The 25,351-nt window shown below is 48.0% G+C and overlaps 10 protein-coding genes across 10 annotated transcripts in view; 6 read left to right on the forward strand and 4 right to left on the reverse strand.

Moving 5' to 3' along the window:
* The window catches only part of BP5553_05068 (Uncharacterized protein), a gene marked incomplete at both ends in the record, with an annotated part of 1,298 nt that extends 564 nt beyond the window's left edge, over window positions 1-734 (forward strand). Inside the window, 3 exons of the mRNA XM_032013691.1 lie at window positions 26-393; window positions 451-506; window positions 578-734. Coding sequence (XP_031870291.1) covers window positions 26-393; window positions 451-506; window positions 578-734 — 581 coding nt within the window. The remainder of the gene's footprint in view (window positions 1-25; window positions 394-450; window positions 507-577) is intronic.
* A 570-nt stretch (window positions 735-1,304) lies between these two features.
* Window positions 1,305-2,342, forward strand: BP5553_05069 (2-dehydropantoate 2-reductase; the record flags this gene model as incomplete). Its single annotated transcript, XM_032013692.1, has 1 exon — window positions 1,305-2,342. One exon carries the CDS (start codon window positions 1,305-1,307, stop codon window positions 2,340-2,342), a length of 1,038 nt encoding a protein of 345 aa, XP_031870292.1.
* Window positions 2,343-2,568: 226 nt separating this feature from the next.
* BP5553_05070 (Uncharacterized protein) lies at window positions 2,569-3,919 on the reverse strand (the record flags this gene model as incomplete). Its single annotated transcript, XM_032013693.1, has 3 exons — window positions 2,569-2,903; window positions 2,952-3,059; window positions 3,112-3,919. The coding sequence occupies 3 exons, from the start codon at window positions 3,917-3,919 to the stop codon at window positions 2,569-2,571; spliced, it is 1,251 nt and encodes a 416-aa protein (XP_031870293.1).
* A 421-nt stretch (window positions 3,920-4,340) lies between these two features.
* BP5553_05071 (Cytochrome b5-like Heme binding-containing protein) lies at window positions 4,341-4,952 on the forward strand (the record flags this gene model as incomplete). Its single annotated transcript, XM_032013694.1, has 4 exons — window positions 4,341-4,431; window positions 4,512-4,546; window positions 4,607-4,709; window positions 4,774-4,952. The coding sequence occupies 4 exons, from the start codon at window positions 4,341-4,343 to the stop codon at window positions 4,950-4,952; spliced, it is 408 nt and encodes a 135-aa protein (XP_031870294.1).
* Window positions 4,953-10,266: 5,314 nt separating this feature from the next.
* BP5553_05072 (uncharacterized protein) lies at window positions 10,267-13,216 on the forward strand (the record flags this gene model as incomplete). The annotated part of the gene is made up of 6 exons (XM_032013695.1): window positions 10,267-10,314; window positions 10,375-11,105; window positions 11,153-11,431; window positions 11,482-12,306; window positions 12,352-13,060; window positions 13,112-13,216. The coding sequence occupies 6 exons, from the start codon at window positions 10,267-10,269 to the stop codon at window positions 13,214-13,216; spliced, it is 2,697 nt and encodes an 898-aa protein (XP_031870295.1).
* A 1,087-nt stretch (window positions 13,217-14,303) lies between these two features.
* On the reverse strand, window positions 14,304-14,627 carry BP5553_05073 (uncharacterized protein; the record flags this gene model as incomplete). Its single annotated transcript, XM_032013696.1, has 1 exon — window positions 14,304-14,627. The coding sequence occupies one exon, from the start codon at window positions 14,625-14,627 to the stop codon at window positions 14,304-14,306; it is 324 nt and encodes a 107-aa protein (XP_031870296.1).
* Window positions 14,628-15,431: 804 nt separating this feature from the next.
* Window positions 15,432-17,102, forward strand: BP5553_05074 (uncharacterized protein; the record flags this gene model as incomplete). The annotated part of the gene is made up of 1 exon (XM_032013697.1): window positions 15,432-17,102. The coding sequence occupies one exon, from the start codon at window positions 15,432-15,434 to the stop codon at window positions 17,100-17,102; it is 1,671 nt and encodes a 556-aa protein (XP_031870297.1).
* A 594-nt stretch (window positions 17,103-17,696) lies between these two features.
* On the reverse strand, window positions 17,697-18,014 carry BP5553_05075 (uncharacterized protein; the record flags this gene model as incomplete). Its single annotated transcript, XM_032013698.1, has 1 exon — window positions 17,697-18,014. The coding sequence occupies one exon, from the start codon at window positions 18,012-18,014 to the stop codon at window positions 17,697-17,699; it is 318 nt and encodes a 105-aa protein (XP_031870298.1).
* Window positions 18,015-21,456: 3,442 nt separating this feature from the next.
* On the reverse strand, window positions 21,457-22,221 carry BP5553_05076 (uncharacterized protein; the record flags this gene model as incomplete). The annotated part of the gene is made up of 1 exon (XM_032013699.1): window positions 21,457-22,221. The coding sequence occupies one exon, from the start codon at window positions 22,219-22,221 to the stop codon at window positions 21,457-21,459; it is 765 nt and encodes a 254-aa protein (XP_031870299.1).
* Window positions 22,222-23,287: 1,066 nt separating this feature from the next.
* On the forward strand, window positions 23,288-23,678 carry BP5553_05077 (uncharacterized protein; the record flags this gene model as incomplete). The annotated part of the gene is made up of 2 exons (XM_032013700.1): window positions 23,288-23,384; window positions 23,521-23,678. The coding sequence occupies 2 exons, from the start codon at window positions 23,288-23,290 to the stop codon at window positions 23,676-23,678; spliced, it is 255 nt and encodes an 84-aa protein (XP_031870300.1).
* Window positions 23,679-25,351: the final 1,673 nt, after the last annotated feature.

The raw sequence follows: 25,351 nt of genomic DNA on the forward strand, positions 1-25,351 counted from the left end.
CACGGCACGACTGGAGGATACGCAGGCACTGGCACCGGTATCACTGGCACCCACGGCACTCATAACACCCACGGCACGACTGGAGGATACGCAGGTACTGGCGCCGGGCTGACTGGCACTACTGGCAATCACACCGGTACCCACACTGGCACAGGCCACACTGGCTTCGCTGGCGGAGTTTCTAACTCTACCAATGCCGGACCTCACGACTCCAACATGGCTAACAAGTTGGATCCTCGAGTTGACAGCGATCTTGACGGTCGTGGAAACCGCCACGGAGCTGCAACTGGCGGCATCATGGGAGCTTCCGGTTCTCACGCCACTGCTGGTTCAGGAACTGCCCAAAACACCGCTGGACCCCACAATAGTGACATGGCCAACAAAATTGACCCAGTAAGCTCATTCGCTCGGACGGGTTCAGTAATTGATAGCTAATGAGATTGGATATAGAGAGTCGACAGCGACCGTGACGGATCAAAGACTTTTGGAGGCAATAAGACTCATGCGTAAGCGTCCGTCCCTCAGGTGAATTTAAATCTTTTCATTGCACCAGCAAAAGCTAACGAAGACAATGCAGAGGCAACCACCATCGCGATCCTAGTGATGCCTCTCAAGTTCCACCGTCGGTCTTTGCAGCTCATCAGGGCGATCCACAGATCATGCATAACGATCAGAAGCATGATCATGCCAGACGTCATAGCGTGTCTTATCAGGATAAGCTTTCGGGCATTTGATCCTTTTCTCGTTGTTTTTAATCTGATACCCGAAGGGCATCCTCGATGGCTTTGAAATCCAAATGGCACTCCTTCCGTTGCTGGTCTTTGCTGGCTTGTATACTAGTTCATAGCACTCTCACGATAAATGATCAATAAGAAACTTCATAACATTAAATCATCTGCTCTGTGATGAATATGTGAAATAATAGAATGCACTGCTACACCTTTTAAAAGCGAGTGATTTGGAGTGTTTATAGATAGTTGGGATACTATCAGAGTAAAGTATTATGTTCATATATCATAATTAATTCAAAATAAGGAATGACTTTAGGCGGTACACTTGATGGTCGTATTATTTAAATATCATAACCCTGAAGGATTTATAGTACGCTTATCTTTAATCTCAAGGTAGGGAATTTTAAGTACCCCTCAACTATGGGATAAGAAAAGGGGGGCGTAATTGCTATTGTCACCCCGTGAAATTACTCGGGTCAGAAACCTCGGCACCCCACGCCCCGGCCCGAGCTTCACTCACCCCAGCCCACCTTTAAACCACAACCACAACACCATAAGTCTTCCAAAACAAGTATGACAATCAACGTCCTCATAATTGGCGCCGGCGCCGTAGGTGCCTTCTATGCCTCCCGTCTTGCCCTCGCTCCCTCAACCCAGGTCTCCGTGATCTGTCGATCTAATTACGCTGCCGTCTCCCAGCGGGGGTTTAGTGTTAAATCACCTAAATATGGCTCCTACACATTTACTCCTCATCGGACATTCGCAAACCGACAAGAAGCAGTTGACTCTGGTTTGCTTTGGGACTATATATTAGTAAGCACGAAGGCGCTACCGGATGTTGTGGACGATTCAGAAATTTTGGGGGGTTTGGTTAAGGAAGGCCGGAGTGCGATTGTGCTAGTGCAGAACGGGCTGGGGGTCGAGGAGCCGTATAAGAAGAGGTTTCCAGGGACGACAGTCTTAAGTGGTGTTACGATTGTTAGTGCGGCGCAGACGGAGCCTGGAGTTATAAAACATAATCGGTGGACCAGGATTAGTGTTGGCCCGTATCTCCCTGGCGCAATGGACGGCGCAATGGCAACAAGGAGTGACGGCGAGAAGAAAGCCGTTGAGATTAATAGGAAATTCGTGGAGCTATTGAAAGCAGGCGGAGTTGAAGATGCGGAGGAATACTCCCATGCTAAGTTACAGATGGTGAGATGGCATAAGATCGCCATAAACGCCAGTATGAACCCGTCTTCCGTTCTTTCAGGCGGCTCAACGAATAACGGTATGGCCAATGATCCGGAACTCGGCCTCCATCTCAAAGGCGTAATGGAGGAGGTCCTCAGCACAGCACCAAAAGTCCTGGGCTGCGAGCTGCCGAAGGAGTTTGCTACCCCGGAACAGATCCTGAGGAGTACGCAGCGGAATACGAGTGGGAGTAAGCCGAGCATGGCATTGGATTGGGAGCAGGGGAGGAGGATGGAGATTGAGGTTATTTTGGGGAATCCTATTAGAATTGCGAGGGAGAAGGGGATCGAGATGCCGAGGTTGCAGAGCTTGTACGCCTTGCTTAGGATGATGCAGGAGAATAGAGAAAATAGGCGGAAGGAGGTAGGTAAGTTGTGATGATGTGGGTGAGAGCTGCGTTAGATTAGATATTGCTGAGCGTAAGATATCATGTTTGTGTATAACTGTATCGAGGTGGGGAATCAACCATACATCTTCGCTTGAACAGCGAGGCTAATGTTACCAAGTTATCTTGGGACTAGATTGTTAGAAGCGCTTTCAGTGAAGCAGAGGACAACATGAGTAGCGTTGGTATCATCACTTTTGAGCTGTCAAAATTGATTTTCTAAGTGTGGCCAACCCTCCGGAGAGCCTCTTCGGAATTCGCAACTCCCTCCTGGAAGCCGACTGCTTTTGCCAAACTCCTCGCCTCGTCGAACCGCTTTCGTGCTTCCGCAATATTCCCGTCCATCTCTGCGAACTCACCTAGATTGTGCGTCGCAACTGCACATCCAATGTCGCATTCTTCGGTTCTTTCAGGCGGTTTGATCTTGGCTGCCATTGCAATAGCATTCTCGGCCCAGGCTCGGCCGTTGTTGATGAGTTCTGGTCGTGATGCAGGCGGGTGGCCAGGTGTTGGGGGTGGGACTTGTTGCGCGAGGGAGATTGAAAGATTGTTCACTGGCTAGGTGAGCAAGGAGATTTGAGCCATATTAGGGCTGGACTTACTTAATACAGCTGTATGACAGCTTGAAGGTGGGGATAAGATAATGGCTTGGAGGAATAAAGGGGCGGCGAGGTAGTGGAGGTTCTTCTCCTCGTACATGTGCGCAAGAACTGGAATCACGGTTAGCTGTGAGACATATGATATCCATATAATTTCACTTACACTCTAGTGAACTACACTGCTCCTCCACAGAAAACCACTCTCCTTCCTCTGGCTTTACGCCCTCCTTCTCTCGCCTCTGCTGCTCCCTTAGAACAGTCTCGACAGCCCAAACCAGCCTGTCTTCCGCCAGTTCCTTCTCTAGAACGTACTCATTTGCATATAACTCGGCCAATTTGACGCTTACACGGACTGTCGTCTTCAGGATCCTAGTTTTTTTGGCTTCATTGCCGGGCTTGTCGCCAAATTTTTCCATCCACTTCAAATTATCCGACTTGACAATCTCAAGAACGTCAATGGCCCTGTGATATTGTTGTACCTTCTCCATCAATGCCGCCACTTGGATCCTGATGCCGATTACTTCATCCGAGAAGGGATCCATTCCAATCTCGTCCGCAACTCGTAGTGCTTCCTTGTAATACTTGAGAGCAAGTTTTGTATCCGGGGCCATATTTGTGTAATACAGAGCTTTGCGCATCTGCTTCGCCACGGGCTCGGGGAATTTGTGGAAGGCGCCAATGATGTAGTTATGATAGAAGACATTGGTGTATAGGAGGCAGCCTGAGCTGATTATAATACTGTTCACCAAATGGTTAGCCATTCGTTTCGCGGTGATGGCAGTGTCAGCAAGGCTACGTACAATACAACAGCTGTTGTGACTGAAAAGGGGTTTTCCCTCCATAAGCGTGCAAATGACGAGGCCACGCTCCTCTTTGGTTCGGATTGATACTGGCGTCTCTGTTGTCTCATCTGGCATGATACTGGATTTCGTCGCGGGGCTGTGAGCTGGTGTAGCTGTTGACGTAGGCATTGGGCTGCGCGCCTAGGCGCAGGACGAAAGGCCCTCGAAAACGTAGAGCTGATCATCCTTGGGGCTTGGTTGCATATAATTACAAGTACAATGTAGCTGGGCGAGGTTCAATTCGACACAGCCAGCAAGATGAAGCTCGAATATGAAGTGCACCAAAAGCTACGTAGGTCGACCGTACGGAGTACAGTATTGCTGCAAAGCACTCCGTAGCGTACTGTAGACCCCTGCCACTTCCGAAGACCCCAGTCGAGCCGCACGACGACCGCTTAACCCCACCAATATCTCGGAGGGCTCTTCATCGCCTCGTCATCCCACCATCGCTCGCCCGACCTGAATCCCGTTAATATACCTATATCGATTCAATCTGTTCCAATATCACCCTAGTCCAGCCCAAAGCAAATATAACCCTTTAGCTACCGTCATGGCAGGGAAGTTCGAGCCCAAGACGCCGGTCACCCTGGCCCCTCCTAAGAGCGACCCTATTTCCCCAGACTTCCTGGCAAAGTGCAAAGGTAAGTTTCGTCTCGGGATGCTCCTCATTTCTTGGATTTCCTGGCCCCCTCGTATCTGCAGGATTCTGACGCTAAGGCAGGAGAGGGCGACGGTTTGTGCTACGTTGCGATCAAGGTACTTCGGACTTTCCTGTCCTTCGCTTTCCACTTCCAACACTAACCATCTCACTTGCAGGGCAAAGTCTTTGATGTGACCGGCAACAAAGCGTATCAACCTGGGGGATCATATTCTGGTAAAGATCAACCACTTTCTCAGTATAATCCTTCCCGACTCGTGTGTAGCTCTGGGATCTACAAGTATAGAACAGAATCGGGCTGACCTAGAGTCTCTTATAACAATAGTGTTCGCCGGCCATGATGCCTCCCGAGCCTTAGCCATGACCTCCACAAAGGCCGAAGATGTACGCCCTGATTGGTCTGATTTGAGTGATAAAGAGAAAGGAGTCCTCGAGGATTGGCTCACATTTTTCTCGAAACGCTACAACGTCGTTGGCATTGTGGAAGGGGCCACCAATCAATAGCACGATTTTGGGGACGAAAGGTCGAGGTCGGATGAATCCGGCTCTCACGGATGCAGTGTAACGGCTTACGGCTTGCGGAACTTTAAGAAATGCCCCGGAACCATGAACCGATGGTGATTTATGTGCATTGTGTCGGGACTGCGGATCTGGCAAGGGTTTCACATAGAGCAGGAAACATCGAGTTGGTAACGGTGTTGTAAGCATGAAAAATGAAACATGTAGGCGCCTGTCCCAGATCTCGAGAAGCCCGCTTTGTGGCCATGCCCGCATTCACTCCCTAGCTACGGATGCTAGCCGATTGATATGGACGGCAGACAATATTGAATGGCATCCTGGTAGCCACACCGTGTAATGGCGGGAGTGTAAGCTTACGAACATCACCCCGAACTTGGACAGTGGAGCAACAATTGATTACACCCCTGTTTTGTCTTTTTGCCGTGGAATGCAATGTTTTAGACAAACTCTGTAGTATCGCCGTATTCCGGAATAACAAATTCAGCTTGGGAATTAAGAACGATTCATTTTGTTCTGAGCACCGGAGCATAAGGCTCTGCCGGCACCAAAGAAATAAAAAGGATGTGCACACCGTTACTCGTCACTTCCCAGCAGTCCACCTCATTACAGCCACCAAAACTCCAGAGGCTGCACAACTCCTCCATATGACATCTAGATTCACTAGGTACCGTCGCTCTGCAATTTAACCGCAATTTTCCGTTGCCCCCTTCTCCAATTATGTTCCTTCTTTCATCTGCAAAAGTGCAGTCATATGGCAGTTCAGCATTCTACCTTCGTCTGCTGCCTCCACTACCACCTCTCTTAGAATTCTCCTCATGCTGCATAGCATCTCTACAAGTCTGGCAAAGGGAGTCCCGGCCCCAGCATTGCTTCACGGCCCTCACACCATAGCACTGGTGATACGGGTCTGAGCGGGCAAAGTGGCAGTAGGACAGCAGCTGGCTAGTAACATGGCCGCATGTGAAGTGGAATTCTTCCCAGTCGCACATTGTCGTCGCCTTGGGTATTCGGTAACTAAATGGCCGAAAAGTTTGTTAATGGTGGGTTCTCTACTGTTCAAGAGTTCGATTAGGTCTGAAGTGAAGCTGACCTGATATTGGGATGTGCTGTGTTGAGTGGGCGTGGCTTAATCCGCCAAACTCCGATGTGGATTGATTTCAGACCACAAAATGACGCGGCAGTTTAACGTTACACTAGTGTTGACCGTGGCTGTGAATTTGTTGGGGTTCTGTGTAATAATAGCAAGTATGGCTCCGAGTGTGGATCTAAATTGCTGTTAGTGGGTCATCTCTTGGTCCTGATGTTCATAGTTGGACTCACTGAGAGCAGAGTTAAGCCTGTTTTCCGATATTAAAATTGTCCAGATATAAAAATGGCGATGGCTACCCGAAATTAAGAGCAATCAGGATTTGATGATCAAGGTCTATGGAGAACTAGAGAAATGGAGAGCTAGCCCAGCACTTTATATTAATTCACACAATCTACGTACTGTTGAGCAAGTGCTCTAAGATGTTTGTTTTGACGCCTTATGGCTGCTATCTCACCAATAGGCGCATCTATCTGCATCTGCTCGCTGATGATACTCTGCCGCAGTTTTGTTTCTTAAGCAATCCTTGCCGAATGTGTAGATATTCATACCTACTGCAGTTGAGGCGATCCAGGCTGCTTAGGTGCTGATAGCTGAGTCGTTATTCTGCTAACCTGGGACATTCTCATTTTGCATCCTGCAGCGGATCAGCCGGTTGGTGATCCCGGCTCCAACCAAAGGATCAGGGGTTATCATAGGAGAATACGAGTTCCTGTCAGCAACGCTGGTTGGGAGGCATATCTGTTACCTACTTCCGTCAACTAGAATGGGGCGAGCTTTAACGGGATCTCTGACTGGAGAATTCCAACGGCGAAGATGTAACGATTTCACAATTCCGCGAATGAGTCAATAATGGCGCTGCTGGTGGTAATACGAAAAGGATTGGTGTTGAAACAGTGGATGAAGAGGCACGTTGCCGCTGCTCTAAAGCCCGACACATGGCTGGAGTTGGCCAATTGAGCAAGCTAGACTTCCGGATCACATTCCTGAGCAGTAGGGAAATACTGAGATGTGATCAGAAGTATGAGAACGTCTGTACTCAAATAGTCAATGAATCTGCTATTGATCTAGACCTCATCACACATTCTAACGCGTAACCCGGTTACTGGAATCACTTGTGTGGCGAGAGGCTGATATTTGGCGAGGTGTGATTTTTGTGTAACACTTGGTTAATGTGGCAGGCCCATTGTGGACTGACATGCAATGCATGTGTCTTCTGATTGCTGGTGTTTTCTTATACAGCGTGTGTGGTTCGCAGACGGGCGCTAACAACAACTCAGGGTTGAGCACATTCGGGTGCGTCTCGGCCCGGTCCTATGAACGCCGGGCGAAAATGCCAGTGTCATATCTGATCGAATGTTTTAGTAATGTTTGCGATTCGTCGACATTCAATGGCTATCTGCGCGGAAGATGTCGAAATCGTTAGTGGCAAATTGGGTGCTTAAGTGGCACGCCAAAATTCCAAATTGTGCACGCCTCCTAAGGGTCCTATTCAGTGTCCCACCCAACATGCATTGTGCTAAAAATGGCCAACTATACCCCAAGCTGTCAAGCTGATCAGCAAACATCTCACTCTCAACGACGGCCTATCATAGTGCTTGAATGACAGCCAAAGTAAACTGATGAGCACGTGGGAATACCCACCAAACGTCAGGCTCAGGCGGTTTAGCCAATAAACCATACCAAAAAAGCCAAAAAAGCCAAAAGAAACAAGCATGTCAATGTGTTAAAAGGTGGTGAAGATCTTTAGCAAGCCCATCCATTCTCCCGGGAATATGCCTGTACATCCTGTCGTAAGCAGTCTTGTGTCTCAGCAAGAAGGCCTTCCACGCAGGAAGCAGGCGAGCACGTAAGAATAGATCCCTCAAGGCCGGATCGCTAATAAGGAAGCTTAAAAATACGCCAATTCTCGCCAAATGCCGCATTTGTAAATGACTGCTGCTGGTGGCTGCGCGGATATTTCCGAGGACGAGTTGAGTGAGCTCATACTGGCTGGTAAGAGTATGGAGGAGCATAATTGATTTGGTGTTAAAAGATGATGGGCAAACAATATGAGCAAACGTTGAAGGGAATGGGAATTTGTTGTTGATGCTAGACAATTACTATCAAAGGTTAGCCAGCCATAGCCATTAAGTGTTGGGTTGTTAGTGGTTGACCATAAAATGGCCTTTATCTATATTTACAAACGCGTGGTTCTAATGGGATGCTATGTATTCTCCAAACTGATTGTACTTCTCCAACTTCTCCATGCTTTCTTTTTTAATGGCGGACGCCATTGTAGATCCTGCGAGAATCTGATTGGAATCCTCTCAGCCAGCCAACATCTTATGCACTCCTACGGAGTATCCTGAAGCTCAACTTCATCACCAAGGGTCGCCAGGGCCAGACCTTGTCGGCATTTAATCATGCAGTGATGCTAAGCCACCTGCTTTGAGGATCCCTATCCCCCACATTGCCATTTGCGGTTATCTCACAAAAAGTGGATAGTACTCCGGAGCTGCCTCCGTAAGGTCAACACATTTATACCTTCGTACTACGTTGGCGTATTTGACGTACTAAGTAACTCGGGTCGGAAGAAAACAATCGGGCTGCTTTACCAAGCGGAGGAATCGGTTAATGCCATGGCGGAATGGCTGCCACTCACCCAACTTATCATTTTATGAAAGTAGGGATATTATGTAGAAGGGCCGCAGCCATCTACTTGATGCCAGCCGATAACAATACGGAAAGAGGAAGAAAAGCGGACCGGGATTTCCAACAATCAAATTTATGGACTGGACGTAGCAAGGATACCATATTACCGATAACTAATATAAATGAGAGTAAATTAGCTAACCACCTGCTCTGAGGGACAAGACCAGAAGTCATGTAAATATTGCAAGTTAGTTTAACTGCGCAAACTAAAAACCGGGTGTAATCTGGGATCCAGTTATAGATCCGCTCTAACTCCCGGTAGTAAATTGAGGTTATAGACCAGAGTATCGTTGCTAGAGTATATTAGAATGGAGGTATCAGAAATTCCATGCCATTTCCTATAAATGACTCCGTATTATTCTTAGGGAATGGATGAATCTTACCGCTACCTATATTTCTATCACTAGAGTAGCCATAAATTGGACCCTTCCCGAAGGCTCCAACATCCCACAAGTTTATTTTACATCACCATAACCACGATTTTGCATGAAATTTCTACCATACATATCTAATTTAGCCGCCTCGTGTGAATGACAGACAAGGTTTTCCCGTTGATGTTATAATTCAATCCAATTCGGAGCCAGGGGCCAGCGGGTAGCGGGAGGCAAGACGGGACGGGACGGGATAATCTCGTGCCGTGCGTCGGCCCGACGCACGTGCCTTCAGGGTTTACTTGCCTCAGGCCCCATATCAACACGCCTGGATTAGGACGTCGCAGAACTCTTATCAAATTCTTAAATGTTATATTTCCAGTCTATCTTCAGCTTCAGCTTCATTTTAATTCTCATCATCTCCCTCGTGCTCCTACCCTCTTGCAGAGTGACAACACACTGTGTACTCTCGGGCGTGGGTGGCAATTGAAATGTCTGAGTGCTGCCTGATCCGCCTCGGTAGTCCGCCTTACTTCGTGCTTTTACTTTCTGGTCCCTCTGGTCGCGCGCTCACGCCTCACTCTTTTCCCTCTTCTTCTCCAAAACCACTCCGTTACCCTTCCAAATCTTGTACCGTATTTGTGCCCTTCCCCGTATTGTTTCACCGACTAGAGCCAACAGCTGGCTGTTCCTATCGCAGCCGTCCCCTTGGACGCGATCGCCCGTGTTGTGGCAGTCCACCGCTGCATTACCCGGCCACCAAGTGCGCGCGTCAGTCAGTCGTCCATCCATCCATCCCGCCCATGCAAAAGAAATATAGTCACTTCCCCACGTCTGCCTCGCCGACCCGCCCTGCGAGCCAGATCTCCACACGACCATCTTAACAGCGTCGTGTTCGGATTTCGGATACCTACCTAGGTGGTTTGAGCGTTGCCTGCGTGTGTGGGTGCAGCGCCCGAGTGTCCTGTACATCGCTCATGATTCATTTTCAGTACCTTCTCGCTCCCTTTAAAGAGCCGTGACGGGCGGAATCCATCCGGTTTCCCTCGAAGCCGACATTTTCCGAGCGGATTTTGAATGAGAAAGCATCGGTTTGGCGGTCCCGGGAATGCACAATAGAACCCTCAGCTAATGTACCTTAGATACAATGTCAAGCCCCTCGAATTATCATCGAAATGGTGCCCATTCTCGCTCAGTACGGCAGGATCCTATGCTCCAGCATCTGATGGCCTTTCTGACGAGTGTAATTTCTTAGTTTTACCCTTCACTTGCTTCCATAAGCTCCGCAGACTCGGGCCAGATCTATGGATCTACAAGAGAAATGGGCCCTCCACCTTTGGATTTCCCACCACAGCCTGTTGAGATTGATTTAAATAGTTTTACAAGGACTCTACCGAGCCCTTCGACAGCTGGATCCAACCACTGGGATCCGATGTTCCAACCCCATGCCTTTGGAGAGGCTTCATATGTATCCCCAAATATGGCCAGGGTACCGCAGCTTCAAATTGATGGTCAAGGACGTGGTCCCAAGCAAGATCCGCTTGTTCAGTGGTATGCGAGTAACGATGGTCCTTGGGTCCCCAAGGTCATCCCAGACGTAGCCCCAGCAGAAAGAATACAGGCAACACAGGCAGGTAATCGTAACCTCGTATCTTATGGGAATCAGTATCGACAACCAAATCCATCGGAAGCTGGGTCTGTCCAGTTTGGTGTTCCAAACTCGGATTCTGGATATGGGACCCGTCGTAGTGTGGGCAACACCTCCGTATTCAGTGCTGATGTTGCCGAAAGAGACCAGGACTGCCAAAGTCTTGCCGGCCATCTTGATAATTTCCAGCCGTTTCAGGGACTCAATGAAATATTGCCAGGTCGGGATTCCAGGATAAGTGATTCTTGGGCGCCTCGTCCAATCTCTATAGGATCGGATTCTTCCGGTTTGATCTGCCAAACTTGCCAGAAACCAGTCAAAACCCAATCTGAATTAAAGTGCGACGTTTGAGCTTGTCTATAGAAGTATAGCTAATTATATCTAGGAAGCATAACTTACGGCATACAAAACCTTTCAAATGCTCTGTCGATATGTGTCCACGAAAGGATGGGTTCAGCACGATCAATGACCTAGACAGGCACACCAGGAGCAAGCACCCAGGAGCTACACCAGAATCGGCATCTACGAAAACATACCACTGCTATGTTCCTGGCTGTAAATCTAGAGGCAAGACCTGGCCACGTTTGGACAATTTTAGGAGCCATCTGAAACGCGTCCACCATCATAACATGACTACAGAGGAAATCGAAGATATGATCCGACGGTAAGCAGTGACTGCCGATGTGAAGCGTGGATTGTGCTGACGAGCTGCAGCGCCGAAAGCAACGAGAGTGCAATGCTGAACGCAGACCAGAAACATGTGCCAATTGAACCCCCTTCTCAAACCCCCTGGAGACCAGCAAGCCCCGCTGTTCATGAGAATAAATTGGAGCCTCATTTGGAACCTGTCCATCCAGATAGGGTCGACTCGCCGCGGCCAGTTCCACCCAGGGAGCCTCAAATGGATAAATTGGTGACCGAACCTGTGCCACAAGAAGAAAGGAATCCTCAACCAGATATCCAACGCCCTATTACTATTCAGCTACCGGAAATTTCCCCTACTCGTACAAAGACCCCAGTGGGCAAATTCAGTGTTTTGGCCCCAGCGGGCCAGGCTAATTCGGTCATAAATGCAGCTGACAATGCAAAGCCAAACTCATCCCCAAAGGCTAGTAGTGTTCCAGCCAAGGCAGCGAGGCAGAATGATGGGGCAATCTCAGATAATCTCACCGAGGTGATCAGAGCCGTTCTATCTGGGGCTAGCATCCAGGATCCCCATGGCCAGGGTACTAATAGAGCCAGTCTACCAAATGGAAGGACGCCACTAGGGTCGAGTGATATCCTCAGCGGGCAGACTGATCATATTAAAACCGCAGACTCTCCGTGCTCAGAGACAGATTCTATTGAATCTCGGGAATCAAAGCAAGCAGAGGAAATTAAGGAAATTATCAAAACTATCCGCAACCTAGGCTATATAGTACAGAAGGAAACGACCCAACCCACAAGACAGAATTCAGGATCAATATCTGGTAATAGAAGCAGCAATATCGTGAGCTGCAACAGGTGCAATAAATTCCAAGGCCGGCCTTGCGAGCTGAAGTACGTCTCTCTATCAATACTTTGAACCATGCTAACTTATGCCAGAAAACATATGAAACGTCACGATAAGCCGTATGGCTGCACATTCCTGGAGTGTGGGAAGAGCTTTGGCAGCAAAAACGACTGGAAGCGGCACGAGAATTCTCAGCATTTCCAACTTGAGGCATGGCGATGCGATAAGCAGCTCCCCAAGGGTGGCGCATGTTCCAAGCTGTGTTATCGCCGACAGAATTTTGAAGAGCATCTCAAGCAAGAGCACCAGATCCCTGATGACGCTGATGCTCTCACGGATGCGCTCGAAGGTTGCCGCATTGGCCGTAGCTGTGACGCACGCTTCTGGTGCGGATTCTGCGTTAAGCTCGTTGACCTAAAGGAGAAGGGCCTTGCTGCATGGACCGAACGCTTCGACCACATAGATGATCACTTTATGGGACGTAAAAGCTTCTCGAAGCAAAATATCCTGCAATGGGTCCCAGTTGATGGGAGTGCCAAGCTCGAAGGAGATTCTGGGAGCCGTCCGGATATGTCTCGCGGAAAGGGAGCCTCAGATGACCAATCTAGCCCTACCTCTGGATCTCCAAGCGGATCATGTTCGAGTGATGCTGGTGGCAGTGCAGGATGTTCACCTGACGCTACAACCGTTGAAGCTAGCGGCGCTACAAATACCAAGAGGAGGCATAGCGACGGGGATGATGGTAGCAGGCCAAAGAAGCAACCTAGAACAGCCACACCCAAGGAGGTCACAATATTTTGTGTAAGGTTCAAATGGTCTGAATTCAAGCTCTTCATGCTAATACATTAGTAGTGCCAGTGCCATATTGGACACAATCTCAGATTCAATGAATACTGCTCCATTTGTCCTGATGGCCATTCCTTCTGCGACCGCTGTTCCAGGGAACATCCGGACTGATTCTACTTCTGGGTTCTCTCTAGAGGGGCACTGCGCATTTTGACTCTTCTGGCGTTAAGTTTTTTTGGATTCTCGGATTGTTAACACAGTTATTTACAATTTTGTTTTTATGTACCAAAGATCTATGGGCTACTGGGTTAGAAAACACGGAATCGGAAATGTCCGATGGAGTAGGAGGCTCATTATTGTTTGCCACCCGGCGTTTGGTGTGCTACTCACTCTGTCCCGCAAATCCATGGCAATCTATATAATTAATAGCCTGTCTTATACGTACGCTATATTGATCGGCCTCTATATCTGAGATCATCATTCCCTGTTCTGGGATACTGATACCACGCTGCGGCATATGCGTGTCCCTTTAAACGGCCAGACCGAGTACCTCTGTAGGCACCTTATTAGATAATCATATTTTGAACATCCTCGAATGCTCAGGAGCCCCAGTTTGGGGTGGCGAGTATTTTCAGCCGCACCTGACGCCTGCCCCAATAAATATCTCTGCCCAAAGTGCCTACAATGTGAGCCCAGTGGCTTACGGCGACCCAAAGCGGCTACAATATAGCGAGGGCAAAGGGGTGTTTGGGGGGTGATTGGGCCCGAACACCGCCACTAACCAAGGAAACATATCACTCGTCAAGAGCCACCACCATTCTTCCTCCACCTCCAGACTCCAGCCACCACGTCAGAGTCCGCATCTCGGTGTCCCTGGGGAGTAATAGTCTACAACCACACCAGGAACTACGCGACCGCGAGGCAGAGCCATGGACTCCTTGTGAGGCTGCTACGAGTGCATAAATTTGCTCAAGGGCGAACCTGCGTTCGTCCCGCCCTTCTTGTCAACCTGTCATACTGTGACAATTCTTTTGGTATGCAAACCAATCCATCATTCCATGGAGAAGAGGGAGGTTCCGCGCCCACAGCCGCCGGCGCCCAAGACTTGCGATAAACTGCGATGGCCATGGGCTGCTGAATCAGAGTGGTGCCCTCCATGGCGTTATCGATACGCACTTTGATACTCCCTAGCCGCTGGGATTCCCCAATGTTTCGTTCCCGGTGTTCCGGTCGTTCCTTTTGCGTAATCTGGGACACCTCAGAGGCCCAGCGGGCCCCGATTTAGAGAGGGTTTCCAGCCATGTTTGGGGGCTGCAGTTGAGGTGTCGATATCCACGACGCGGGTCAAGCGCCGAGCGTCCTGTTTCCAGCCTTCAGAAGAATGTTGTTGTCCTTTGTCCACGACGCCGGGACTCTTCACCGGGGCAAACACTGCATTTCCATATGGCCCTTGGAGCTTTGCTTTCCTCGGGCGGTGAACAGAATAGCTCTTCAGAGAATGCCTCTTCTCATGGAAAATCGAGGTGCTGCCTACGCTGCCTTGTCCGCCTTGCGCCGTGTAACCAGTTCGTGGTGTGGCCATTGGATGGCTGCCCCGGGCGTAGACGATCGCTCATCCGCCTGGAAAAAGGAAACATAGGCTTTTCCTGCTTCTTGATCGCCCGACAGACGCAGCAACCGGTGGAGCGAGCAATGCATGCCCCGTAGATGCGCGCATGGCGCAGTCAGGTCCTTATCCGCCCTCTGACCCTCCAGGCTTCGAACCCCACCAACCGAATCCCCAGCGTCCTGCATCGAGCAGCCCTCCACAATGCGTTCTCTGCATGCCTTTCCCAGGCCAAGTTGCTCGAGTCGGTTCTGGTCCCAGACAATGCGGCTCTGCCCAACAAATCATCAAGGCGGATTGCTTTGTAGTCAGTTGTCCATTTTGTGTAAGTTGTGTTGGGGCTTGGCTGCACTTTATCGTCTTGTCCCTCACTGGCTTTCTCCAAGGAGAACTGCGCCCGATTCATTATTTGACTTCGCCCCGGATTTCTGCTTCTCCCGAAATTCCATGTTGTGTTTGACCTCACCGCGAGACCATCTTGTATGTATTGTGCATAAAACATATTACTCCTGTGTGAAGTCACTTGTTTGTTTGTTTAAAAAAGGTCGTTAATCACCTGCTGGACTTTCGTAAGTCTATCTAGTCCTTAAACACGCGTTAGCGCGCTGATGAGGAGGCAGGATTTCACCGCCCAAAAGGAAACCAAAAAAAGATTCAGTTTTTGAGACGTCTCAAAACCTTTGCATTCAAACTTCTACACCTAGTTCCACAACTTTGATAAGCGCCGTGGCGACTGCTCAGCGGCGGCCACCTCCCCTCGACCTCGACCTGAACCAGACTATGGCGTATAATATGCCCGGATCATCGGCCACCCAAGGCCCTCCCTTCTTTGAAGAGATGATGAATGCATCTAAACTCTACACTAATGACGACTATCTCTTGGAGGTCCAGAATTCCTGGATAGAAAACATCGACCCACTACTCCGCTTGCCCACTCAAGCTCAGCAGGTTTGGCAGAGCCAGCAAGAGCCCCTTCAACGGTTTATGACACAGCCCGAAAGAAACCTCTTCACGGCCGGCCCGGTCCATCATCACAACCAGAGACTCCCACAAGCTTTGAATAGACCAACAGCCCCAATATCTACTCTTCCACAAGCTTCCCGTCCACGGATGACCTCTCCTTCTCCTTCCCAGGAACAAACATCGACAACTTGCAGCAGCGCAAGAAGCCCGGGTCCTGATATGGATTGGTATAACGAAGCCCAGTACTCCCCCATGGCTCAACCCCGAGATGACTACTCCCTTCCCAACGCAACATTTTACCTTGGCCAAGCATTTCCAGACCCATGGGCCAGGGCATCAGAAGGTCAAGTCTTCTCCCTGCCTCAAGTTTACTCCTGCCTGCAACATATCCAAGGATTGCCCGATCTTGAACCTGAGGAAGCCACTTTTGATCCTGACGAAGGCTTCAGTGCCATAGAGGTGCAACCCGAGTACGCCATCGAGGTAGATAGCGGGCACCTAAAGAATGGAATAACCAACGACTATCCTTGCCTGGTTGACGAAGGCATTGGAACATCGATTAAGGACCAATCATCACCAGAAGCGACTGAATTCCCGCTGTCCCAGACCGACGTCAGCTCTGAGGCCGATGCAGATGCCGAAGGGGAAGACGACTTTGAGCTCCCAATTGTGGACGCCATTTCAGACCCCGAATACACTCCCAAGTGCCGCCCCCGCAAACAACGCCCTTCCAGAAACACATCTCTGAACGCCACCAAAACCGGCCGCATCACAAAACTCGCAGCCCCGAAATCTCGCAGCAACCTACATAACTGCAGGCTCTGCAACCACTCCTGTAAAGATGCACAGGGTCTACAACGCCACGTTGCTGCTACACATACCCGAGCCTTCACCTGCGTCTTCTCCTTTGCCGGCTGCCCCGCTACATTTGGCAGCAAGAACGAATGGAAGCGCCACGTCTCATCTCAACACTTGAATCTCCACTCATGGATCTGCAACGTCGGTATTTGCGCTCAGTCCAAGCGGTCAAAATCCTCATCTGGCTCGGCATCAAGAGGGAGTGAATTCAATAGGAAGGATTTATTCACCCAGCATTTGAGACGAATGCATACCCCGGCCCACCTTAAGAATTCAACCAAGAAGGACAGAGAGTGGGAGGACAAACTTAAGGACCTAGGCAGAACATGTATGGTGAGCAATAGGCAGGCCCCCACTAGGCTTGGATGTCCTGTCGAAGGGTGCGGCACCATATTCGAAGGTAACGGGGCGTGGGATGAGAGGATGGAGCATGTCGGCAGGCATCTTGAAGTTGGTGCGAAGAATGCGGATAGTGAGGCTGTGTACCAGGAGAATGATTACTTGCTTATTCGATGGGCTGTTACCGAGAGGATTATTGAGCCCAAGCCTGGTCATGCTAGGGGCTATAGGCTTGTTATTGGCGGCGGAGCTTCGGTAGGAGATGAGGATGCAGAGGGAGAGGATGAGTGATGGGTTTTGGGTTTTGGCTGACGATCATGAGTATGATTAATGTATTTTTGTGATTACATCGGTTTTCTCTTGCATGCTTTTATATCATTCGACTAATACCCCACACCAGCAAGGCTAGACGGTGGGTTAGGATGGAACAATAGCACATTTGGCAGGGAGTGTACACCTTATCGCGAAATGAATGAATGATGGATGGTAGTACGACCTTATATTTCTGCTTCCCTCTCCAAGATATGTTGGATATCGTTGCCTTTATGATGCATAGCTCTATGGAAAGAAAGTGGTGGTTATTTGTGAGATTAGATAGAAATTCTTATTTTAGGTGTAATTGAATCACGAAATGGATAAACGCCAAAATGAATTTTGTCAAATTGTTACTCCTACCACTGGAGATAGAAACTCAATGCTGCGGATTTCTTTTATATATACGTTATACCATTAATTGTTTTAATAGATTTTGTTAAAGGAAATACGAAATTAAAATCAAAAGTCCAAGTCTATGAAAATTGCTCATTTGGTAAGTCCTATTGTACACTATCACAAACCCCCTCCCTACCTATCATTTAGCGCCTCAGGCTAGCTCTCTCTCTACCATCACCAGCCTCTTCTCAGCTTGTTCTCAGCCATTTCTCGGGAGTATTGAGCTACTAAATTCTTTGAGGCCTGTAGACGACTTTTCTGGTCTAGGGCCGTAGCCGAGTTAACTCCATTCTTAGCTTCTTCTTCGGCGATTTCAGCCTCTAGCCTCTTTATAGAGAACATCATAATTTTCTTTTGCGATGTTTCTAATTCCTCAATAGCTTCTCTCACTTTTTGGCCCAACTCGCGCCCTTTCTTATAGCTGTTAAACAGTTCAAAAAATATCCAGACGCAAACGATGCTAATCAGGGCAATAACGATTTTAGATATCATCTTGTAGTACATACTCTAAGATGTCTAGCGGTGTAGTTGTAATGCGGTTATACGAGTTCGTGATTGTAGTTGTCGAGCAGCAAGGGGGATGATAGTAGCGATAGTAGCGATAGTAGTAGTGGTGGTAATGGTTGTAATAGTAGTGATAGTGATAATAGTTGTTGCGAAATATATGGAGATAGTAAGTATTTATAGATAAAGAGAATAAAGACCCTAAATTAAGTTAGCAAATAGTGTGTGTAAACAGCGCTGTTTAAAGCAAGGCTCTGTTTATTTTGTTTGCTTTGTTTCATTTGTTTATTTATGTCTTAGTTATGATATTTATAGCCCAACCATCATGGCGCTGCCTTGGACGGATTTGATGACCTTCCTTTGTAATTATTCTCGGCCTATATTACTCAATCCGCCTTTGTTGAACGGACAAGACCTGCTGCGATTAGGGAATGCGCCAAGTCTGGCGGCTTTGAAATTAAGTCTCGTGCAATTCAAGTCACACAAGTATAAGCCATCGGAGGAGATGTACTAGCATCCGTATATTTACTCTAATATTAAATAAAACTCACAGAGATCTAGCATGAATGTTGTTGAATATAAAACTCAGTAAATTATGGAAAACTTAATATTGTAAAGGCTGTAAGATATACCTAGTCGAAATTGCCTGCTTGTCTCATATACGAAGACTTATTCTCTAATCCACTTCCGCTATGACTGGTTCAACTACTGAATCCTGATGGTCTAGTATGGATGCTCCCAACTTGTATAGCCTATCTAGCCTTATAGCTTCCCTCCTCTTCCATTCTTTATTCCATTTTCGCACCAAATAAATGGTAGCACCTAGGAGGAAGATCAATAGGGGAACCAGAGAAGAATTATCCCAAAAGTATAGACGTAACATGAGAAAGGATATGGTCCCACCTATTATCAACGTATCTGGGGTGAGATATCTTGGACTACTGGGTGGCATGGTTGCACAGTCAAGTATGCTTGTGGGCTTGTTAAATTGGGGATTGATAGTGAGGGTTGATGGCTAAATACTGGGAAGGAGGGACGGGGTTTATAACCTTTATGGCTACAGATGTTTGAAAAAACAGAGGTCGAATGGGCACTTCGAGACCACCTGTTTATCATCCATTATGCCAATGTATTCGTTGAAAGATGAACCTTAATTGTCCTATAAGATCTAAGATACGCCTAGCTTACTTACGTGCCAAGGACAGCGGTAAGCTATAAGCGCTCTGTTTAACTAGAGGTAGTTAATAAGCAGGTTTATTTCCCTTTAATGCACTTTTTCCCTTTATAATTTGTCCAAAATTTGTGGTTTGTACAGAAATCAAGTCACTTGGAAAAATACGGATACAAACTGCGAAGCGAGAAAAGGGGGGAAGGTCACATGACAGTAGTAGATTCCTAGGTACTAATTCCCCACTCCGTGAGGATCTCTTACCTGCAAATTATGTAACACCAATATATCTTTTCCATACTTAATTAACTAAGTTAATTCAACCTAATTTTAATACCAAAGTTTCCTGGTATTAACATCTCGGGCGCACCTTTGGGTAACGATAAGTCTGCGTTGATACAAGCAAATCAATGAAGGGGCTGCTGGTCTACTGGTCTACCCATCCACAATTCGCCGCCTCGAGTTCAAGGTCAAACTCACCTGGAGTTAACCTAGCCGGAGTCGGAGGGCCACGCCAGAATTTCCAACCGTCTGGAATTCGCCAGCGTCCGATCAATAAATTGAGTGCATCACGCAACGGATCCAGAATTCGGCCAATAACAACGCCTGCCGTGGCAAAACTAAAACTTATAAGCAGGCCTTGGATGATATCAGAACCTGGCCCATGAATAATCTTCCCTCCAAAAACAAGTAACAAGTCTGCTAAAATTGCCATTATAATTAAACCATAGGATAAAGTCCTGTTATCGCAAGGACAAATGGACTTGTGTACTTTGGCAAACATTGAGCTGACGGATTTCTTGATTGTGGAAAGGCTTACTGCCACTCTGCTAAGCATCGAGCCTCTTTTTCCCCCCAAGCGTTGATAGGTTTTGCTATCGCGTTAGAACTAGTTGGGTAAGAACCTACAACAGTGATTATTTGCGAAGATCTAGGGGCCAACCACCAAAAGCTGTAGATCAAAATTTCGGAAATCAGGAGCGAGATAGAGGTTTATAATCGCTGAGGATTAAAGTGTTAACTTGTTCTCAAAACAAATGTATTGTTCTTTCAGACTTTTAACCATTTTCTTCTGTTTTTGACGTGAATAAAGAGAATAACAACTTCCGAGAGACTTCCTGCCTAACGGCCCTTTGTTATTTCTTCAGTACAACTGTAACCTTAAGTAAAGGTATCCTGGATCGGAGAAGTGATTGTCCATGCTGGATGGATGGATAGATAAGCCCATATTTCTTCCGAGTATGCATCTTCTAAAACGAAATGTAGGACACTCTACACATGTCCATCATCCTGAAAGGCAGTGCTAAGGAACCGCATTATGAACGTGGGAGTAAACTTAAGCTAAGATTGAATGCGCCTTGGTCACCATTTAGAGCTAAAGGTTTTGTGGCTTCGTTGGAAGTACCAGAGCCATTTGAGAAGTTGGGAGCGAGTTTGAAGGCCCGGTATGTAATGATGTCGATAGCTGGAAAGCTCGAGCGGTGTCTTTTGAGGGAGGATGTGTTTGCGGGAATAACTTGAAGAGGAACATGTAAAAGCTCTTGGGTTTTTGCGATATAATCCGCGATAAAGAAAGTTCAGGATACACAATCAAGTTCACTGGAGCTCAATTTCAGCCAACAGTCTATCTATCTACAGACTACAACCTTGTTGGCGACTATTCTGGAACCCTCCTCTTCAGACCTGCCGTGTCCCCAAATGAGTAGGGGCTTCGCTACTACAATCAAAATACTCTCATAACCGCCCTCAATTATTATGGGCGTGTTTCAGCACCTAAGACGGTGCGGCCGAGATTGTTGTTGGTGTTGGAGTTGGTGTTGGCACCAGGCCGGGTCGCTTTGCGGAACTCCCTATATGGCATCCTCTGAGCCACACGTTCACAACCTAGAATAACCGCCCCCAAATGTCTTCCCTGCTACATACACAATTTGATGCGGCTATGTGTGGTGATTAAGCTAGAACTCATGCCAGCGGTTTGAGTTTATCGTCGGCATCAAGCTCAAGTGCCACTTGTGAATCAAGGCTCGGTGTTCACAGTTCAAAGACTAAAATTCAAAGTTAAAACTAAGACGCGAACGCAACATGACAATTCGTAAGATTTATCAAGGTTTAAGGCTATCTCGTTTATTTTGTGGGAAAGCCTTCGAGGAAATGCTGTGATTTACCGTTTTATTAAATGCAATAGTAACAACTGCTATAAATGTGAGCTTATTAGAAAGACCTCACGCTATATTCACCACAAAAATTTCGTTTTCCCCATCTTTAGTCATATTCCAAACTCCTGTTCACAACCTCCATGTCGCCAAGTAGGGCAGCCGTCTCCGGGCATGCCTGCATACTCTCGCAGAACTTCCCGCCTAGTCTCTTGATAACGTTGCACCTCTCCTCCATCGTCAGCGCGTTATACAAACCCAGACCCCTAGGGGAGAACTTTTCCCAGCCTTGGGTGTTATCGAGCACACATACGCCACCGCTTTTAGGAAAGGCTGTAGTGAGGTTCACATTGATGTCTGGCTCGACGCAGTGGTCGATAGACTCACACCAGTTAATATGTTCAGGCCAGCGAGGAGGCAGCGACCAGAAGCTGGCGCCGCACATGCGTAGGCGTGTGCAGAATTCGTCCTCCTCTGTTTGATTAAGTGACCGTTCCGTGTCTTGGAAGCGGTCAACGCCGATGGATGATAGCTCAACTGGCGCGAGATCCTGTATCCAGACACCTTCGTTCTGCCAGCAAGCGACCTTGCCATACGCTATACTATAGCGCTTAATCGGGTCAAAGGGCTCGACGGGCTCCTCCGGCCAGTCATCCTCCAGCCAGGACATATCGTTCAAAGAGGAAGGTTTAGTCGTAGTTGGATTAAAGTGTGGACCGAGAAGGAAGAGCAAGCTGTATATTGAGATACAGACGGTAAAGACGATTGTATATATTGCGATGTGTCGAGAACGACTCGAGCTTGGAGGTTTGGAGGCAGGAGGCACCTCAGCCATCGGTACATCCGTCGACTTTTCGTCGCGATCGCAAGCCATAATTGATTTGTTGCAATGATGACTTCAAGAAATTTGCAGTACAGAAGCTGCTGTATGAAAAGGAGGTTTCGGGGTAGGAAGTTAAAGATATGGTAGTTCCATGAGATGCGGGAGATCAAGCCACGTGGTACTAATATACTATGAAAGGCAGTTAGGTACTTAATACCTCCAGGCTACATAGCTATGTTAGATTCAAGACATGGGGAATGGCAACTCCAACGCCAAGAGGAGCTCTGCCACAATGGCGCTGACTGATAACTTAAGCTTCTCCGTTGCCGAATAGGGGGCTGTGTCCTGTGGCCTACCAACAGTGACCAATTACGTACAAGTTACCTAGGGAGGTATTGAAGCCAACATCTGCTGATCGTAGTATCGGTTGACATTACGAAGTACCAACAATATATGATGATATGAATATAACCGTTGGCTCGTACTACCCCAACAGATATCCGTGGCTCTTAATAGCAGCTAGCGAGGCCTTTGACGTATGCTCCAAATACCAACATTCATCAGTGGCTCACTAATGGTACCGACTGGGGCATGAACGGGCATATGAGGCAAACTTGAAATCTGGCGATGATGGCCTCAGCTTCACGTTCAGGCTTCAGCTAGGGGCGGAGGACGGCAACTTTGACACTGGTTTTAGCGACGAGGACACGGTTGCACCTCCTATTTGACCAATCTCCTAAAATGCGAATGGATTGAATGGATCCGATACAAGTGTTTTCAAATTTCAATACTTTCTGCACCTCTCTAAAAGTACGTTCTTTTATAGATATTGATTCTAAATGGAAACCATATATTTATAAAGACACCACCCTGGAAACAGGGGAAGAGTGGGTCCCAAAATCCAACCAATAGGCAGCACCCTATTTACTATCGTGGGACCCCCACCGCCCGCTCGGCAGAAACAGACCTCGGCTTAACCAAGGTTATGGCATCAAGTCTCCAACGCGCTGAAATCCTTCATTTCTCCTTCACATCCACTTCACGTCACCAGCTTTCACTACAGCTCCTTAGCCAGTTACCTCCTTGCGCCCAGTCAAATCCCGATACCATAGTCAAGATGTCAAAACAATTTACCCCCGCCGAGGTAGCCTCGCACAAGGATGCCGAGAATGGCATGTACATCATCATCGATGATGGGGTTTTTGATGTTGCCGGTATGTCTCCTCTGCCCTTTATTTGCTCCTATTTCTATGCAATACCAATCTACGCGCTCTCCATTTCATTTCCCATTCCCTAGCTATATCTCCTGGAGAAAAGAAACAATGTTGGAAGTTGCTGACCAGGAAACAGGATTCATCGACGAACATCCCGGCGGAGCGAAAATCCTCAAGCGCGTCGTGGGCAAGGATGCCAGCAAACAGTTCTGGAAATACCACAATGAGGGCGTTTTGAAGAAGTATGCTGCTAAGCTGAAGGTTGGGACGGTGAAGGAAAGTGCGAAGTTGTAAGGTGGAGGAATCTGGGTATTTGTGTGAAGTGGAGGGAGGATGTAGGAACTCGGAGGGATATTGGACGAAATGAGGGACAAGTGAAATAATCCAATGATGAGATGATGCGAAGATACGATGGGGGACTAGATGGGGGACTAGATGATTGGAAGGAAGGGAGAGAAGGCTGATGTAGATTGTGCGCATATAGAGAGCACCAGCATTGTATATACGTCGCTGGTCACGATGCGAAGAAATCCAAGACTAGATCTCCTATGAATACAAGTTATAAACTTTTGCCCAACCGACCTTCACATAGCTCCCTTAATACCGTGATCCCTCGCTCCCAAAACCAAAGCATCGTGTGATCCTTCATCCCTCTACTATCGCATGGACCAAGCCGGGTGATGTCCGTCCGGGAAACATTGTAATCTTTGAAGGCCGCATCGATTGCTACGAGCAGGCTTCGATGTGTAGTTGCAAATCGGCGATTCGGCGAATATGGGCGGAAGCAAGCCGACAGAGAGGGTTGAATCTGGTTATCAGTACTGTGGCCGATATCTCAGAAGCCCGCCAAAGAAGAAGTGCGGTGGTAGTTAGGCGGTAGCAGTCCTGAAGTTCTGGCGCAGATGTTGATGAGCGTCAAGAGCCGTGGACTTGCTGCTTGTTGATATACCACTGCCGGCATATGTCATCCCTTGTAGCAATATACAAGGGGACCCGGGAGATCTCCGCCAAAAAGATGTGGAAGCGATTCCACAACCAGGCATTCCACTCTCAATCCTCAGGGCCATTCAGCGTCTCAATTCGATATCTCTCATGGCTCGATGTGTGCCTCTGGCTTGGGCCATGAGCACAGTTGTATGCAGCGGCTTTTCATCTGGCGAGAAATTATGTAGATCTTCAACATTGGCCTCGACAACTGTCGGGAGCGGGTTTGAAACTGGAGGGTGGGCGACGACGGAGACAGTCAAGAGAAGAGGGAGGATGACAATGGGTAGGATAGAATGCATTTTGAAATTAGAGATATCGAATCCTGTAATTCGAAAAAGATTTCTTAGAATTGAGATGAAGTTTGTACCTGCGTAGAGAATCGCAGACTTTGAAAGGGATGATGCAAGGGAACCTAAGCGAGGAAGAAGACAACTGGAAAGCAACGAGAGACGTGAGGGGGAATCAGCTAAATAGCACTCGCTATATCTCTATTTGCTACCAGCACTGGCTGAAAACAAAGGCTCCAATTTATCCCAATCGTGTGGGAACGTGCACACAACTGCGCCATCAAATGGCGAGATGCGCGCCACGTGCATCGCGCCCAGTCCTGATCTCCCCGAAACACGCCAGCGATGGTTCATGAGAGTTTAATAGTTCAGATGCGCTGTGGAGAAGCCAATCTACTCCGCAAACTCGTCAATTGTTTCCCATACATTAGGATTCCCCCGGCTATTTCGATGTCTCGCTCAAAAAATCCCTCGCCTGCAGTCCCTAGTGCGTGCACGGTGAGGGGCGATCTAATAAAACTCCAAAGAGATACATGAGGCTGCTCTAGCTCTTCTATCTCAAAACCATGCCGAAACGGTGTCTTTACACCCAATGCAAACGCCGTCTAGTGCAGGGCCATCCAAAACCTTATTATGTATGTACCACACAAGTATCCGAGCGAGGCCTAGTTTGCGGGACATAAGATTTGTCGT

This window comes from Venustampulla echinocandica, assembly GCF_003357145.1.
Source record: "Venustampulla echinocandica strain BP 5553 chromosome Unknown scaffold_2, whole genome shotgun sequence".
Taxonomy (NCBI): domain Eukaryota; kingdom Fungi; phylum Ascomycota; class Leotiomycetes; order Helotiales; family Pleuroascaceae; genus Venustampulla; species Venustampulla echinocandica.